Raw genomic sequence first — 20,335 nt, forward strand, 5'->3', positions numbered from 1 at the left:
CACAGACTACTTTTCATTGTGTCAAAGTGTCATTTTGTCAGTGTTGTCCCATGAAAAGATATACTTAAATATCTGCAGAAATGTGAGGGGTGTACTCACTTTTGTGATACACTGTACATACCACTGCACATTTAAACACACACACACACACACCCCTACACACAGACACTGAGGACATAAAGGCTCAAACTGCAGATCATTTTAATGTTGCTGATGAAATGAATGTGTCACAACACACACTGCATCAGAACCCACTCTGTCTGGAGCTGGAGGGCGTCTGGTCCCACGAATCCTGTTTTCTTCATGATCATGTGGACGAGCAGACGTGTGGTAATGTTTTGGTACCAGGTACCACGTGACTCCTTCAGATGTCCTGTGTATTCCACGTCTCAGCTGGTCAGAGCCGGTCTGACAGCACATGAGGCGGGAGAGCTGCTAAACATCCTCTGACGTTTGTCTTAAGTGCACTAACTAGACAGGATGTTTTGTTTTGGGGATGGAGCTGACAGACCGAGCTATTTAAAGAAAATTCAGACAATGGCGGTGATGGAGCTGAAGTGCAGCGCGGTATCTGTCATATTTCAGCTCGCAGCAATGAACATAATTACAAAGTGTCTGCAGCAAGCTGAGAGTGTGTTGGCAGCAGCCTGGCATAATGACATGGATGTTTTTCTCTGGATATGACTCAGGTGAATTGCTGGGTCTCGCTAGGTCACATTGTTTGTGTTGATATCCTCGGCTTTGTCAGAAATTCCTACACCGTCGAGTCGAAAGTATGTGGACTTGCATTCCAAATACATGCATATAAATATAATATCGCCCTTATCACCCTGTCTGTCTAAAGTTTTATTAGTGTCTATAAACTTTAGGCACTTGATAGTGGCTGGATAAAAGAAAAGACTTTATTCTGACACACCATACATAGAGGGTCTGTCTTAAAACCTAGTGAGCTGCCTTGCTGCCTACCTGATCAGCTGCTTGAGTAGAGAGGATTCTAATAAGACACCAAACCCATACAGCACTACGTACGTCACCACAGTTTTCGCTTACTAAGCTAACACAGTTAGCCTCAGCCCATTCAAACCAATGAGCTGAGATGGCACTACTCACTAGCACGTCAGCTAACATCTCCCTCCGTGTACCGTAAATGGTTAAACTGTCCCTGACACTCGTGCACCTTTATACAAATTAAAAATCACTACGAATTTATTTACATTACAAAATTACATTAGAAAATAACTGTCCACCATATTTGTCGTTTTTCATGAGAAGAGTTGTGCCGCACTGAATGCTGGGATTGCCTTCAGTGCTAAGGAGGCTTCGGAAGGTCCCTCGTCATTCAGTCAGATTATCACTCATAATTAAGGCACCTCAGTAGGCAGCATGTTAAGGGATCTAAGAATTTAGACATGCCCTCTTCATCACTAGGTTTTCAGACAGACCCAGAGTTTATTGATGCAGATGTGGTGTCTATTTTTAGTTTTTGCAAACCTCCAGCTGTGATTCTTGGACACATTTAGCCTCTCTAAGCATCCTCCTCACTGTACATGATTATTACAGATCCATTTACCAGTGAATATGAACATTGTGAGTTTTTATTTTATTTATAAAGGTTTATTTCACTCTGAATCATTTAATCCTGCCCGTATTGATTACTGACTGTGGGAATTTGTCACCTGTGTCCTATCATATTTCTAACCTGGCAGAACATATAAGTCATATACGGCTTTCTAAGAGATCTTAAATAAGGAAGCTCTGAAGCTGGTTGTATGTTTGTTTTGTGTGTGTGATGTGTGTGTTGTATGTGTTTTGTGTGTGTGATGTGTGTGTGTGTTGTATGTGTGTTGTAGTGATAGCTGTAGTTGTAGTTGGGCCAGTGATAGCTCAGTGGTTAAGGTACTGGACTAGTAAACAGAAGGTTGCAGGTTCAAGCCCCACCACCACCAAGTTGCCACTGTTGGGTCCCTGAGCAAGGCCCTTAACCCTCAATTGCTCATTGTGTAAGTCGCTTTGGATAAAAGCATCTGCTAAATGCTGAAAATTTAAATGTAAATGTTGTATGTGTGTTGTATGTGTGTTTTGTGTGTGTGCTACACTTACCCACAGTTAGTTGTCCTGTGAGTTGGTTGAGATCGTTCCTCGCGTTTATCGTCACGTTTCGGTCCGACTGTAGAACCAACGGACTGTCCTACACACACACACACACACACACACACACACACACACACACACACACACACACACACGCTTAATTAAAATAAAAATAAAAAAGAACCAAATATGATGATTTGCACCTCATTATAGATTTCTAATTTGCCAGTGTTAATATCTGGCAACCCTAACCATAACTTGTCCTCTTTAGCTTGCCTGTACCAGAGACAAGTTACCAAATGCCTGTTCACTACAACACTTTATATGAAACTAGATTTTGTTTTACAGAGGCTCAGTGGGTAGCACTGCCTCCTCACAATGAGACGACCCTGGGTTCAATTCCCAGATGTAGCAGTCCAGGTTCTTTCTGTGTGAAGTTTATATTACTCTCCCACCAAACTGGCGCCAATAATAATAAAATAATACAATAAAATAACAATAAATAAAAAATAAAATAAATAAACATTTTAAATAAGTACAAAAAATGAAATGAAAAAGGAATAAAAATAAAATAAATATTTAAAATGTGATTTGATGTAAATTTATAAAAAAACATATAACAGACAAAAAAAAACCCCTAAAGACCCAAAAAGAATAACTGGTGCAGTTTAAAAAGGTACAAAATTAATTAAACTGCAGAGAGCTTTACACACTTCAGCCAACACTTTGTTCTTACAGTTTTACTTCAACCATAAAAACTTGTTGGAACTCAGTAGTGAGTTTAGTAGCCAAGAAGAGATGATTTGTGACTGCGCTTTGTGCTTGATTGAAGCAGTTAATCATTAAACAGAAATGTGATAGACTCAGTGCAGCAGTAGACTGAGCTCTCTGTAACCACCAGCGTGTATATAGAGACGATCTTCCAATAACGTCTCTCATAAAGAAATGTAAAATTCATGGACACCCTCCTCTGATCGATGTTCTGCTGCTATGAAGTCAGTTGGTGCTAAAAGACACTGACACTCAGGACAGAGAGAGACCACTCGTCTGGTCTGTAATAGGTTATTGATTGGTCAGCTTGTGAATCGGTGTGGTCTACGCTCGGCTCGTCATCCTGTCAGAACAACATTATTAAAGAAAATCAAACACTCGGCCATGTAAAGAAATGTCACTGTCACTTTTCTCCTCACAGACATGATCAGAGCCAGAGACCCTCAGAACCTCAACAAGGACCAATTTTATACCCAGCTGATTCATCCTCCCTCATCCTCCTGTATCTGAACTGAAGTGATGTCATGTACAGGGGGGAGGGAGGAAAGGGAGGAAAGGAAGGAAAGAAAAAAGAAAAGAAGGAAGGAGGGAAGGAAAAAAGGAAGGGAAAATAACATGAGAACAACAACAAATAAAAATGAGTGAGGGGAAAAAAACTAAAAAGAACAATAAAAAAAAATTATACAAAAAAGACGATATAGAAAGAAAAACAAAGAAAAAAAGAAAAAAGAACAAATTAATAAGAAAGGGTGTGTGAGAAAAAAAGGAAGAAAGAAAGAATTAATAAAAGAGAAAAAGAAAAAGAAAGAAATAGAAAGAAAGAAGAAAAATAAAAAAATTGAAAAGTAAAAAATACAAAGAAAGAAAGAAAAAAGAAAAAAGGATAAGAAAAGTAAAGAAACAAAAAAAAGAAACAAAAAAAGAAAAAAGAAAAGAAGAAAAAAAGAAAAGAAAAAGAAAGAAAGAAGGAAAATAAATAAATATAGAAAGAAAAAAAACAAGAAACATGAAAGAAAGATTAAGAAATGAGTGAGAATGAAGAAAGAAAGAAAGAAAGAAAGAAAGAAAGAAAGAAAGAAAGAAAGAAAGAAAGAAAGAAAGAAAGAAAGAAAGAAAGAAAGAAAGAAAGAAAGAAAGAAATGTCCTTTGTTACATTCATCTCCAGAAACTGGTCCATTTAGGACAGGGTCACAGTAGGTCTAGAATCTACCCTAAAATCTGAGGGTACAGGTCACCAGTCCATCACAGTGCATCACACACATCATCAATCAAACCTAATCTGGAGTTCACACCTAAAAAAAACAAGAGTTTACAGAGGAATCCTACACCAACATGATTGGTAAATAAACACTGGATTTAATCACCTGACTTCAATATTGTATGAACTTTTTACTTTTGCTCCTGTCTCAATTTGTATTTTGAGCGTGTTCCTGGCATCATTAAAGTTTGTTTGTTTATTTGTACTTTTGTCAGGTAAATAAAGGTTCACATCAGTTTGAGATTATTTTAAGCTGTTCTAGTTTGTGTTTAGCCTTGAGTTAGCACTTAGCTTCGGTCAGCATTAGCATAGGTTTTCTCGATGTTCTTGTTTTCTCTGGTCTCCTGTAGTGTTCCGGTGTTCTTGTGTTGTGTTTATAGTCTTTGTGTATCTCAGTATTTAGTATTACGTCTTGTTTTACACTACTGGTTCATTCCTGTTGTTTTAGCTTCTAGTTTCTTTTGTTTCTAATTGTATCCTTGCTTGTGTATTGTGCGTACCTTGTTCATCCTAATAAACATTAGCCATGTTCAGAACGTCTACACGTGTGTGTCCAAACCCAGTCACCAGTCCGCGTTACAGTTAACAGTAATGACATTGTGTAATGTCAGTAATGACAGTAATGACTGTTTTATAAGCACAGGTTGGAGGAATTACAGTTTAAAGTGGGATTATGATAATACCCCTGGTACAGAGCTTCACCACTGAGCTGATTTGCAGCTCAGCAGGACGTAAAGCGCACGTGTTGTGTGTTCAGTCTTCAGCTGTGTGAAATCACCCCCCACCCCCACCCCAATTCTGAGAGTGCTTTTTTATTAAACAGAGAAAGCTATTAATGTGTAATGAGAACTAATCTCACCTGAGATGTCTGGTGCCCTCTGTGACTTTATTTGAATGAAATATTAAATAAAGCTTCATTTTGAAAGCTTTTAAAATGTTTAAGTTTTATAAGTGACTGTGATAATCTGGCAGTTTGGGATCAGATCTAAAGGCCTTTAAATAATAGAATAGAACGCCTTTATTTGTCATATATACATATACAGATGTACAGTACGACAAAATTCTTTCTTGGCATATTCCAGCTTGTTTGGAAGCTGGGGTCAGAGTGCAGGGTCAGCCATCGTACGGCGCCCCTGAAGCAGAAAGGGTTAGGTGCCTTGCTCAAGGGTCCAACAGTGGCTGAATAGCAGAGCTGGAATTTGAAGCCGTAGGCAAGCCGTAGCCTAGTGGTTAAGGTACAGGACTAGTAATCCGAAGGTTTTCAAGCCCCACCACTGCTAGGTTGCTCCTGTTGGGCCCTTGAGCAAAGCTCTTAACCCTCAGTTGCTTAGTAAGTCGCTTTGGATAAAGGCGTCTGCTAAATGCTGAAAGTGTAAATGAACTCTCAACCTTTCAGTTGATAGCCCAAAGCCCTACCCACTAGGTTACCACTGTCCCAAAAACGACTGCTGTGTGGTCCTTCCTTTCAGGCTGGAAAGGGCCCCGTTCTCCGAGTGCATATAGTAGAGGTCCGGCATGCACCGTGGCACCATGGCTCCTTTGCTCGGCGTAGGTTTGCGCTTCATATTGAGCAACCGGAGCTCAAAGAGCGCTCGGAGTGCTCGGGTGTGTGTTTGCGCCACTCCATGTCTGACAAGAGACCAGCAGCGGCGTCCAGTACCGACTGAATCTTTTCACTTGCATGAGGCGAGTTCATATGCGGATCAGCCTTGTGCACAGAGAGCTACACCCTGATCAGCCAGCAGAGGTCGTAATTGCACCATTTATGAGGAGCCGCTCATCCCACCCTGAACAATAGCCAATCATGGCAGAGCTGAAATTACCAATTACCAATATGTAGGTACAGCTTATAAAATGACCAGTGTGTGTTCGATACAGGTGTTCCTAATAAAGTGATTGATACGCGTCTCGGGATTGCAATATTGCAATGTATGATTATTTTACATACAGCAGCCTGGCTCGTTTATTTGGTGGAATAGTGTTCTTGGTGACAGGTCCATATAAACTACCCACATTTATATGGACTGTTATATGGAGACTGGGTCTTCAGCAGTGGAGTTTTATTAGCACGTAAAGATATATGGGCACAGCTTGGTGGCCCAACAAGGACACATACACTGATCAGCCATAACATTAAAACCACCTCCTTGTTTCTACACTCACTGTCCATTTTATCAGCTCCACTTACCATATAGAAGCACTTTGTAGTTCTACAATTACTGACTGTTTCTCTGTATACTTTTTTAACCTGCTTTCACCCTGTTCTTCAATGGTCAGGACCCCCACAGGACCACCACAGAGCAGGTATTATTTAGCACTGCAGTGACACTGACATGGTGGTGGTGTGTTAGTGTGTGTTGTGCTGGTATGAGTGGATCAGACACAGCAGCACTGCTGGAGTTTTTAAATACCGTGTCCACTCACTGTCCACTCTATTAGACACTCCTACCTAGTTGGTCCACCTTGTAGATGTAAAGTCAGAGACGATCACTCATCTATTGCTGCTGTTTGAGTTGGTCATCTTGTAGACCTTCATCAGTGGTCACAGGACGCTGCCACGGGGCGCTGTTGGCTGGATATTTTTGGTTGGTGGACTATTCTCAGTCCAGAAGTGACAGTGAGGTGTTTAAAAACTCCATATGCGCTGCTGCACAACACACACTAACACACCACCACCATGTTAGTGTCACTGCAGTGCTGAGAATGATCCACCACCTAAATATTACCTGCTCTGTGGGGGTCCTGGGAGAGTCCTGACCATTGAAGAACAGCATGAAAGGGGGCTAACAAAGCATGCAGAGAAACAGATGGACTACAGTCAGTAATGGTAGAACTACAAAGTGCTTCTATATAGTAAGTGGAGCTGATAAAATGGACAGTGAGTGTAGAAACAAGGAGGTGGTTTTAATGTTATTGCTGATCAGTGTATAATATAAATGACAATGATACAGTAGATAACTATTATCACTAATAAGGAATTATTCAGCTCTTCTGTAATGATTTACTTTATAGAACTTTCTACAGCATTAAATTAATCATCAGATTTGCTGCATATATTTCAGAAACCTACAATAAACTTCCTGCTGTACGATTCATTCCAGTAACTCAGTCACCAGAGACTTCCACTTTTTTAACATCAGAATAGAAGGAAGGTAAAAATAAACCCTCTTTTTTCTTTCTCCTGCTCGCAGTGATAAACTCTTATTTCCTCCCATGAGGGACAATTAGAAAAGAGCACAGCAGGAGACGAACGAGCCAAGAACATCAGTCACTTCAGCAAAGTACCACACACACACACACACACACACACACACACACACACACACACACACACACACACACACACACACACAGCAACTGTAGTCACCTTTTATCCTGCCATCACCACCATAGTCCATAGTCACATAGTCCAAACACAACTAACACCGTACTGAACACAACTAACCCAGTTTTAATACCACCGTACTGAACATAACTAACCCAGTTTTACCACCACCATACTGAACATAACTAACCCAGTTTTACCACCACCATACTGAACACAACTAACCCAGTTTTACCACCACCGTACTGAACACAACTAACCCAGTTTTACCACCACCATACTGAACATAACTAACCCAGTTTTACCACCACCGTACTGAACACAACTAACCCAGTTTTAATACCACCGTACTGAACATAACTAACCCAGTTTTACCACCACCGTACTGAACATAACTAACCCAGTTTTAATACCACCATAGTGAGCAGAACTAACCCAGCTTCATTACGACCATACAGAACATAACTAACCAAGTTTTACCACCACCGTACTGAACACAACTAACCCAGTTTTACCACCACCATACTGAACATAACTAACCCAGTTTTACCACCACCGTACTGAACACAACTAACCCAGTTTTAATACCACCGTACTGAACATAACTAACCCAGTTTTACCACCACCGTACTGAACATAACTAACCCAGTTTTAATACCACCATAGTGAGCAGAACTAACCCAGCTTCATTACGACCATACAGAACATAACTAACCAAGTTTTACCACCACCGTACTGAACACAACTAACCCAGTTTTACCACCACCGTACTGAACATAACTAACCCAGTTTTAATACCACAAGTGAGCAGAACTAACCCAGCTTCATTACCGCCATACTGAACATAACCCAGTTTTACCACCACCGTACTGAACACAACTAACCCAGTTTTACCACCACCGTACTGAACATAACTAACCCAGCTTCATTACCGCCATACTGAGCATAACTAACCCAGTTTCACTACTGCCTTACCCAACACAACTAACCCAGTTTAACTACCACCATAATGAACAGAACTAACCCAGTTTCACTACAGCCTTACCCAACACAACTAACCAAGATTTACTACAGCCTTACCCTACACAACTAACCCAGTTCAACTACAACCATACTTAAAAAAAACTAACCCAGTTTCTCTATTGCCTTACTACACATAACTTACCCAGTTTCACTACCGCCATACTGAACACATCTAACCCAGTTTCACTACTGCCATACTGAAAATAACTAACTCAGTCTACTACCACCATACCGAACATAACTATCCCAGTTTTATTACCGCCTTACTAAACACAACTACCCCAGTTTCACTACCGCCATACTGAACACAACTAACCTAGTTTCAGTACCACCTTACTAAACACAATTAACCTTGTTTCACTACCGCCTTACTAAACACAATTACTCCAGTTTCACTACCACCATACTGAACACAACTAACTCAGCCTTACTACCACCATACTAAACATAACTAACACAGTTTAAGTACCGCCATACTGAACACAACTAACCCAGTTTCACTACCACCATACTGAGCATAACTAACCCAGCTTTACTACTACCATACTGAACACAACTAACCCAGTTTCATTATCGCCATACTAAACATAACTTACCCAGCTTAACTACCACCATACTGAACATAATTAACCCAGTTTTATTACTGCCATACTAAACATAACTAACTCAGTTTTACTACAGGAATACTAAACATAACTAACCCAGTTTTATTACTGCCATACTAAACATAACTAACTCAGGTTTACTACAGGAATACTAAACATAACTTACCCAGTTTTACTACTGACTTACCTAACACAACTAACCCAGTTTCACTACTGCTTTACCCAACATAACTAACCTAGTATCACTACTGCCTTACTCAACACAAATAACCCAGTTTCACTACCGTCTTTGACCTCTGCTCTCTTGTATCTAATCCAAACACGTGATGTTTAACCTGAGTGTTAAAGGCTAAATTTGAGGGATTTGTTGATGTCACAAGTTCATCCAGATGAATAACAACAGAGTGCTGAGAGGGAACAAATGCAAACAAAACCATCACCTGGTGTCAGAACCCATCAGAGGCCAATACTCACAGCACCCTGACCCCTGAACCTGGTAACTGCAGGGAGATGAGAGCTGGATCATATGGGATTGGGTCTATGGTAAAGATTTGATTGAACTTAATGCAAAGTCAGAAGAGCGCTGGTCTGAATGTTGGTCTGAATGTTTTTCTTTATAACAGGCAAGATAAATCAGAAAAATGTAAATGCTTATTTATTATGTTTCTGTCTGGTAGTGAATGAATGGAATAATAATTACAGTAATCAACTAAAAATATGCAAAACGCTATCATGCAAAGATGCAAATTAGACTTAGGCTAATTACACTTCCAACAACAGATTTGCTATTTATTTGTTCTTCTTTCTCATTCAGTCATTTTAAGTTGCGTCTTCTCATGAGGTTTGTGCTAGCCTACTTTTCCTACTTCCTCTACTTTTTCTACTTTATCCCTTTAAACTCGTCCTCTAATTCTCACAGTACAGTATTACTTATTCACAACCTTAAACACTCTCATCCCCGGACAGCTTTTTCTTTTTTTTTTTTTTACTTTGCTGCTGGTGTTCCACTCGGTCGGTTCCCATAAGGTGGTTAATGCAACATTTATGGTCCTAAAAAGGCATTTTAGCACGTTCCACCGGGGGCCTATGAACGATTTTGCAATTTCATTTAGCCACGGTGGTCCACTTGTTGTCCAACAAATCCTGCCTCATGTGTGCAGTCGTAATTAAAAATGCAACAAATCAATCCCTTTAGTAAAGAAACCATAAAGCATGCATGGCATGTGCTGGCTTGATACAGTATGTTAGAACGGTCTTGCAACATTTATAATATAACATATTTTCACAATTATTCACATAAACAAAAATCCTGAGTTAACTGATAACTGACATTATCAGTATTAATATTTACAAACTGCAATATAAAAAAAAATTACAACCCCAAATCAGAAAAAGTTGGGACAGTATGGAAAATGCAAATGAAATAAAGATGCAGTGTTCCTTACTTTGACTGTTATTTGATGTCAGACAGGATGAACCTGAGATATTTCATGTTTTGTCTGCTCAACTTCATTTCATTTGTTAATATACCTCCACTCCTGCATTTCAGGCCAAAGATTGGAAGGGATTTGCATGTTTCTCCCTCTACAGTGCATAATATCAGCAAACGATTCAAGGAATCGGGAGGAATTTTAGTGCGTAAAGGCCAAGGGCGCAAGCTTAACTTGAACGCTGAATTTTGAAATGAGAAATGCGATAACGACGACCACGTACTGTTGCACATCTTAAGACGTGTTTGAAGGAAGAATGGGACAAAATAAAAGCTAAAACACAAAATCACTTGGTCTCCTCGGGGCCAAAATGTCTTTTAAGTGTGGTGAAAAGGAATGGCAACATTACAAAGTGATAAATGCTTTACTGTCCCAACCTTTTTTGGAATGTGTTGCAGGCCTGAAATGCAGGAATGGATGTTTATTAATAAATGAAATGAAAAGAAGAAAAAAAGAAAAGAAAAAGAAAGAAAGAAGGAAAATAAATAAATATAGAAAGAAAAAAAACAAGAAACATGAAAGAAAGATTAAGAAATGAGTGAGAATGAAGAAAGAAAGAAAGAAAGAAAGAAAGAAAGAAAGAAAGAAAGAAAGAAAGAAAGAAAGAAAGAAAGAAAGAAAGAAAGAAAGAAAGAAAGAAAGAAATGTCCTTTGTTACATTCATCTCCAGAAACTGGTCCATTTAGGACAGGGTCACAGTAGGTCTAGAATCTACCCTAAAATCTGAGGGTACAGGTCACCAGTCCATCACAGTGCATCACACACATCATCAATCAAACCTAATCTGGAGTTCACACCTAAAAAAAACAAGAGTTTACAGAGGAATCCTACACCAACATGATTGGTAAATAAACACTGGATTTAATCACCTGACTTCAATATTGTATGAACTTTTTACTTTTGCTCCTGTCTCAATTTGTATTTTGAGCGTGTTCCTGGCATCATTAAAGTTTGTTTGTTTATTTGTACTTTTGTCAGGTAAATAAAGGTTCACATCAGTTTGAGATTATTTTAAGCTGTTCTAGTTTGTGTTTAGCCTTGAGTTAGCACTTAGCTTCGGTCAGCATTAGCATAGGTTTTCTCGATGTTCTTGTTTTCTCTGGTCTCCTGTAGTGTTCCGGTGTTCTTGTGTTGTGTTTATAGTCTTTGTGTATCTCAGTATTTAGTATTACGTCTTGTTTTACACTACTGGTTCATTCCTGTTGTTTTAGCTTCTAGTTTCTTTTGTTTCTAATTGTATCCTTGCTTGTGTATTGTGCGTACCTTGTTCATCCTAATAAACATTAGCCATGTTCAGAACGTCTACACGTGTGTGTCCAAACCCAGTCACCAGTCCGCGTTACAGTTAACAGTAATGACATTGTGTAATGTCAGTAATGACAGTAATGACTGTTTTATAAGCACAGGTTGGAGGAATTACAGTTTAAAGTGGGATTATGATAATACCCCTGGTACAGAGCTTCACCACTGAGCTGATTTGCAGCTCAGCAGGACGTAAAGCGCACGTGTTGTGTGTTCAGTCTTCAGCTGTGTGAAATCACCCCCCACCCCCACCCCAATTCTGAGAGTGCTTTTTTATTAAACAGAGAAAGCTATTAATGTGTAATGAGAACTAATCTCACCTGAGATGTCTGGTGCCCTCTGTGACTTTATTTGAATGAAATATTAAATAAAGCTTCATTTTGAAAGCTTTTAAAATGTTTAAGTTTTATAAGTGACTGTGATAATCTGGCAGTTTGGGATCAGATCTAAAGGCCTTTAAATAATAGAATAGAACGCCTTTATTTGTCATATATACATATACAGATGTACAGTACGACAAAATTCTTTCTTGGCATATTCCAGCTTGTTTGGAAGCTGGGGTCAGAGTGCAGGGTCAGCCATCGTACGGCGCCCCTGAAGCAGAAAGGGTTAGGTGCCTTGCTCAAGGGTCCAACAGTGGCTGAATAGCAGAGCTGGAATTTGAAGCCGTAGGCAAGCCGTAGCCTAGTGGTTAAGGTACAGGACTAGTAATCCGAAGGTTTTCAAGCCCCACCACTGCTAGGTTGCTCCTGTTGGGCCCTTGAGCAAAGCTCTTAACCCTCAGTTGCTTAGTAAGTCGCTTTGGATAAAGGCGTCTGCTAAATGCTGAAAGTGTAAATGAACTCTCAACCTTTCAGTTGATAGCCCAAAGCCCTACCCACTAGGTTACCACTGTCCCAAAAACGACTGCTGTGTGGTCCTTCCTTTCAGGCTGGAAAGGGCCCCGTTCTCCGAGTGCATATAGTAGAGGTCCGGCATGCACCGTGGCACCATGGCTCCTTTGCTCGGCGTAGGTTTGCGCTTCATATTGAGCAACCGGAGCTCAAAGAGCGCTCGGAGTGCTCGGGTGTGTGTTTGCGCCACTCCATGTCTGACAAGAGACCAGCAGCGGCGTCCAGTACCGACTGAATCTTTTCACTTGCATGAGGCGAGTTCATATGCGGATCAGCCTTGTGCACAGAGAGCTACACCCTGATCAGCCAGCAGAGGTCGTAATTGCACCATTTATGAGGAGCCGCTCATCCCACCCTGAACAATAGCCAATCATGGCAGAGCTGAAATTACCAATTACCAATATGTAGGTACAGCTTATAAAATGACCAGTGTGTGTTCGATACAGGTGTTCCTAATAAAGTGATTGATACGCGTCTCGGGATTGCAATATTGCAATGTATGATTATTTTACATACAGCAGCCTGGCTCGTTTATTTGGTGGAATAGTGTTCTTGGTGACAGGTCCATATAAACTACCCACATTTATATGGACTGTTATATGGAGACTGGGTCTTCAGCAGTGGAGTTTTATTAGCACGTAAAGATATATGGGCACAGCTTGGTGGCCCAACAAGGACACATACACTGATCAGCCATAACATTAAAACCACCTCCTTGTTTCTACACTCACTGTCCATTTTATCAGCTCCACTTACCATATAGAAGCACTTTGTAGTTCTACAATTACTGACTGTTTCTCTGTATACTTTTTTAACCTGCTTTCACCCTGTTCTTCAATGGTCAGGACCCCCACAGGACCACCACAGAGCAGGTATTATTTAGCACTGCAGTGACACTGACATGGTGGTGGTGTGTTAGTGTGTGTTGTGCTGGTATGAGTGGATCAGACACAGCAGCACTGCTGGAGTTTTTAAATACCGTGTCCACTCACTGTCCACTCTATTAGACACTCCTACCTAGTTGGTCCACCTTGTAGATGTAAAGTCAGAGACGATCACTCATCTATTGCTGCTGTTTGAGTTGGTCATCTTGTAGACCTTCATCAGTGGTCACAGGACGCTGCCACGGGGCGCTGTTGGCTGGATATTTTTGGTTGGTGGACTATTCTCAGTCCAGAAGTGACAGTGAGGTGTTTAAAAACTCCATATGCGCTGCTGCACAACACACACTAACACACCACCACCATGTTAGTGTCACTGCAGTGCTGAGAATGATCCACCACCTAAATATTACCTGCTCTGTGGGGGTCCTGGGAGAGTCCTGACCATTGAAGAACAGCATGAAAGGGGGCTAACAAAGCATGCAGAGAAACAGATGGACTACAGTCAGTAATGGTAGAACTACAAAGTGCTTCTATATAGTAAGTGGAGCTGATAAAATGGACAGTGAGTGTAGAAACAAGGAGGTGGTTTTAATGTTATTGCTGATCAGTGTATAATATAAATGACAATGATACAGTAGATAACTATTATCACTAATAAGGAATTATTCAGCTCTTCTGTAATGATTTACTTTATAGAACTTTCTACAGCATTAAATTAATCATCAGATTTGCTGCATATATTTCAGAAACCTACAATAAACTTCCTGCTGTACGATTCATTCCAGTAACTCAGTCACCAGAGACTTCCACTTTTTTAACATCAGAATAGAAGGAAGGTAAAAATAAACCCTCTTTTTTCTTTCTCCTGCTCGCAGTGATAAACTCTTATTTCCTCCCATGAGGGACAATTAGAAAAGAGCACAGCAGGAGACGAACGAGCCAAGAACATCAGTCACTTCAGCAAAGTACCACACACACACACACACACACACACACACACACACACACACACACACACACACACACACACACACACAGCAACTGTAGTCACCTTTTATCCTGCCATCACCACCATAGTCCATAGTCACATAGTCCAAACACAACTAACACCGTACTGAACACAACTAACCCAGTTTTAATACCACCGTACTGAACATAACTAACCCAGTTTTACCACCACCATACTGAACATAACTAACCCAGTTTTACCACCACCATACTGAACACAACTAACCCAGTTTTACCACCACCGTACTGAACACAACTAACCCAGTTTTACCACCACCATACTGAACATAACTAACCCAGTTTTACCACCACCGTACTGAACACAACTAACCCAGTTTTAATACCACCGTACTGAACATAACTAACCCAGTTTTACCACCACCGTACTGAACATAACTAACCCAGTTTTAATACCACCATAGTGAGCAGAACTAACCCAGCTTCATTACGACCATACAGAACATAACTAACCAAGTTTTACCACCACCGTACTGAACACAACTAACCCAGTTTTACCACCACCATACTGAACATAACTAACCCAGTTTTACCACCACCGTACTGAACACAACTAACCCAGTTTTAATACCACCGTACTGAACATAACTAACCCAGTTTTACCACCACCGTACTGAACATAACTAACCCAGTTTTAATACCACCATAGTGAGCAGAACTAACCCAGCTTCATTACGACCATACAGAACATAACTAACCAAGTTTTACCACCACCGTACTGAACACAACTAACCCAGTTTTACCACCACCGTACTGAACATAACTAACCCAGTTTTAATACCACAAGTGAGCAGAACTAACCCAGCTTCATTACCGCCATACTGAACATAACCCAGTTTTACCACCACCGTACTGAACACAACTAACCCAGTTTTACCACCACCGTACTGAACATAACTAACCCAGCTTCATTACCGCCATACTGAGCATAACTAACCCAGTTTCACTACTGCCTTACCCAACACAACTAACCCAGTTTAACTACCACCATAATGAACAGAACTAACCCAGTTTCACTACAGCCTTACCCAACACAACTAACCAAGATTTACTACAGCCTTACCCTACACAACTAACCCAGTTCAACTACAACCATACTTAAAAAAAACTAACCCAGTTTCTCTATTGCCTTACTACACATAACTTACCCAGTTTCACTACCGCCATACTGAACACATCTAACCCAGTTTCACTACTGCCATACTGAAAATAACTAACTCAGTCTACTACCACCATACCGAACATAACTATCCCAGTTTTATTACCGCCTTACTAAACACAACTACCCCAGTTTCACTACCGCCATACTGAACACAACTAACCTAGTTTCAGTACCACCTTACTAAACACAATTAACCTTGTTTCACTACCGCCTTACTAAACACAATTACTCCAGTTTCACTACCACCATACTGAACACAACTAACTCAGCCTTACTACCACCATACTAAACATAACTAACACAGTTTAAGTACCGCCATACTGAACACAACTAACCCAGTTTCACTACCACCATACTGAGCATAACTAACCCAGCTTTACTACTACCATACTGAACACAACTAACCCAGTTTCATTATCGCCATACTAAACATAACTTACCCAGCTTAACTACCACCATACTGAACATAATTAACCCAGTTTTATTACTGCCATACTAAACATAACTAACTCAGTTTTACTACAGGAATACTAAACATAACTAACCCAGTTTTATTACTGCCATACTAAACATAACTAACTCAGGTTTACTACAGGAATACTAAACATAACTTACCCAGTTTTACTACTGACTTACCTAACACAACTAACCCAGTTTCACTACTGCTTTACCCAACATAACTAACCTAGTATCACTACTGCCTTACTCAACACAAATAACCCAGTTTCACTACCGTCTTTGACCTCTGCTCTCTTGTATCTAATCCAAACACGTGATGTTTAACCTGAGTGTTAAAGGCTAAATTTGAGGGATTTGTTGATGTCACAAGTTCATCCAGATGAATAACAACAGAGTGCTGAGAGGGAACAAATGCAAACAAAACCATCACCTGGTGTCAGAACCCATCAGAGGCCAATACTCACAGCACCCTGACCCCTGAACCTGGTAACTGCAGGGAGATGAGAGCTGGATCATATGGGATTGGGTCTATGGTAAAGATTTGATTGAACTTAATGCAAAGTCAGAAGAGCGCTGGTCTGAATGTTGGTCTGAATGTTTTTCTTTATAACAGGCAAGATAAATCAGAAAAATGTAAATGCTTATTTATTATGTTTCTGTCTGGTAGTGAATGAATGGAATAATAATTACAGTAATCAACTAAAAATATGCAAAACGCTATCATGCAAAGATGCAAATTAGACTTAGGCTAATTACACTTCCAACAACAGATTTGCTATTTATTTGTTCTTCTTTCTCATTCAGTCATTTTAAGTTGCGTCTTCTCATGAGGTTTGTGCTAGCCTACTTTTCCTACTTCCTCTACTTTTTCTACTTTATCCCTTTAAACTCGTCCTCTAATTCTCACAGTACAGTATTACTTATTCACAACCTTAAACACTCTCATCCCCGGACAGCTTTTTCTTTTTTTTTTTTTTACTTTGCTGCTGGTGTTCCACTCGGTCGGTTCCCATAAGGTGGTTAATGCAACATTTATGGTCCTAAAAAGGCATTTTAGCACGTTCCACCGGGGGCCTATGAACGATTTTGCAATTTCATTTAGCCACGGTGGTCCACTTGTTGTCCAACAAATCCTGCCTCATGTGTGCAGTCGTAATTAAAAATGCAACAAATCAATCCCTTTAGTAAAGAAACCATAAAGCATGCATGGCATGTGCTGGCTTGATACAGTATGTTAGAACGGTCTTGCAACATTTATAATATAACATATTTTCACAATTATTCACATAAACAAAAATCCTGAGTTAACTGATAACTGACATTATCAGTATTAATATTTACAAACTGCAATATAAAAAAAAATTACAACCCCAAATCAGAAAAAGTTGGGACAGTATGGAAAATGCAAATGAAATAAAGATGCAGTGTTCCTTACTTTGACTGTTATTTGATGTCAGACAGGATGAACCTGAGATATTTCATGTTTTGTCTGCTCAACTTCATTTCATTTGTTAATATACCTCCACTCCTGCATTTCAGGCCAAAGATTGGAAGGGATTTGCATGTTTCTCCCTCTACAGTGCATAATATCAGCAAACGATTCAAGGAATCGGGAGGAATTTTAGTGCGTAAAGGCCAAGGGCGCAAGCTTAACTTGAACGCTGAATTTTGAAATGAGAAATGCGATAACGACGACCACGTACTGTTGCACATCTTAAGACGTGTTTGAAGGAAGAATGGGACAAAATAAAAGCTAAAACACAAAATCACTTGGTCTCCTCGGGGCCAAAATGTCTTTTAAGTGTGGTGAAAAGGAATGGCAACATTACAAAGTGATAAATGCTTTACTGTCCCAACCTTTTTTGGAATGTGTTGCAGGCCTGAAATGCAGGAATGGATGTTTATTAATAAATGAAATGAAGTTGAGCAGATAAAACAGGAAATATCTCAGGTTCATCCTGTCTGCAGTCAAATAAAAGTCAAAATAAATGTAAGAAACTCTGTGTTTTTTTTTTATTTTTTTATTTGCATTTCCCATGCTGTCCCAACTTTTTCTGATTTGGGGTTGTTTTAATGTCTTTCAAACCCAGAGAGTGTCCCGTCTAATCTGATTCGCTATCAGACTCCGAAAGTCCGGTAACAGCATTAATCGTTTGTGACGATTGATGCAGATTTATTCCTGCAATCTATCACAACAATTAGCAAAAAAAACTGAAGTAAAATGCACAGATGACAACAGACATGATGTCACGTTCTTACATCCAAGAAAATGTAAGTAAGTAAAGAAGTAAATGTACAGTAGGTGTAGAAATGGCCAGCGACAACCAAAGATTATTATTTAGTAGTAGTACGCTTTGTCATTCCTTAGTTATGACTGTAGACCATAAAATTGCTGCAGATTTTAACTGTTTGAGTGAAAATTAAAAATCTCTGGGCACTGAGTTACAGAATAAAAGCACTGGACATCTTCCTCTTGTCCCTTTATTAATAAGTAAATGTTAAGTACATTCCCCCGAATCAATTTATATTTCATATAAATAAATAAATCATTAAAAAAACCAAAAAACAAACACTAACTAAAAACTCACGTGATGCTTGCTGTCATGGTAACATGTACAACTAAGTAGTACTCTACCCATGCACATCATTTTGGATGGGATTACTGGTAGCTTGCTTATAAACTGAGATTTTTATCAGATTGTTGAGTAATGTGATACATATAAACACCTCAGTCTACATCTATAAATAAATTAATGATTAAAGGAAATAGTTGCATGTAAAAATGGCCAAGCAACTTTTAATTCTTAACAAATCTGTTTTTAATTGGGTTGGATGATGGTTGGGTGGATAAAGAGACAAATGGGTGGATGGATTGGATTAGAGAAATGAAAAAAAGATGAAATGTTGCATTACGTGACATCTTTCTCTCGTCCCTTCATTAATAAGTGAATGTGAAGTCCATTCTCCCACGTCAGTGATTTAAATAATAATAATAATAATAATAATAATAAACACTAACTGATAACATGTACGCTAAGTGGTACTCTACCTATGCGCATCTTATTGGATGAGATTACTGGTAGCGTGCTTGTAAACTGAGATATTAATCAGATTGTTAATAAAACATATACATAAGCCTCTATATACATTTTTTTGACCCCAAATTTTAATTGGGTTGGATGATGGTTGGGTGGATCAACAGACAAATAGCTGGGAGGATGGATTGGCTAAAAAATAAATAAACAACATAATATAATGAGAAGAGAAACAAGCCTTCAAGTAAACTTACCCCCCTTGATTTAATTTCCTTCACATATAGAGGAAGAAGGAACTCGGAGACGCCTTCTAACCTGATACCTTCTTTGGTCACTCGTAGAGTACCCATTCCATCCTGTAATAAAAAGAGAGAAAGTTATAACTGGCAATAAATTAATGGTATCATGTAATATTAATGCACTGCTGCTTCAGTAAACATCAGGGTCGCAGATGGACAAAAAACTATTGGAAACAGAGCAGGAAATCGCAGGCATCAAAGCGCACCACCTTTAAAATGACAATTCAGAGCAGCTAATCCATCTACTGGAACATTATTGTGAAGTGAAAGTAAAATAAAATTTCCAAAGGAACCCCCTATGGAGCTAAAAAAAAAATATAACCTTACATTGAAAGAATCAAAAAGAGAGAAACAAACCCAGGTCCCCCAAACCTTGCTGCTGCACTTTACCCACACTACCTGCTGTGCCACTTTGCCACACGCAAGAGATATAGTTATTTATTTTACATATTATTATTATTATTATTATTATTATTATTATAATACATACCTAGTATTCCCATTCTTGTGTATTATTATTATTATTGTTATCGTTATTATTATTATTGTTATTGTTATTGTTGTTATTGTTATTGTTATTGTTATTATTATTATTATTATTATTATTATTATACATACCTAGTATTCTCATTCATATGCGTGTTTTTATTATTATTATTATTATAATTTTTACTGATGTTCATTGTTTTTTTTGCGCTACTATTTGCACTTC

The 20,335-nt window shown here is 39.2% G+C and overlaps 1 protein-coding gene across 2 annotated transcripts in view; it reads right to left on the reverse strand.

Moving 5' to 3' along the window:
• The window catches only part of LOC134326413 (zeta-sarcoglycan), a 100,123-nt gene that overhangs the window by 72,878 nt on the left and 6,910 nt on the right, over positions 1 to 20,335 (reverse strand). For both annotated transcript variants that reach the window (XM_063008569.1, XM_063008568.1), the window contains exons 2-3: positions 19,579 to 19,680; positions 2,101 to 2,188 (exon numbers count right to left, since the gene is read on the reverse strand). In XM_063008569.1, coding sequence (XP_062864639.1) covers positions 2,101 to 2,188; positions 19,579 to 19,680 — 190 coding nt within the window. The remainder of the gene's footprint in view (positions 1 to 2,100; positions 2,189 to 19,578; positions 19,681 to 20,335) is intronic.

The sequence above is a fragment of the Trichomycterus rosablanca genome, chromosome 14 (genome assembly GCF_030014385.1).
Source record: "Trichomycterus rosablanca isolate fTriRos1 chromosome 14, fTriRos1.hap1, whole genome shotgun sequence".
NCBI classification, from domain to species: domain Eukaryota; kingdom Metazoa; phylum Chordata; class Actinopteri; order Siluriformes; family Trichomycteridae; genus Trichomycterus; species Trichomycterus rosablanca.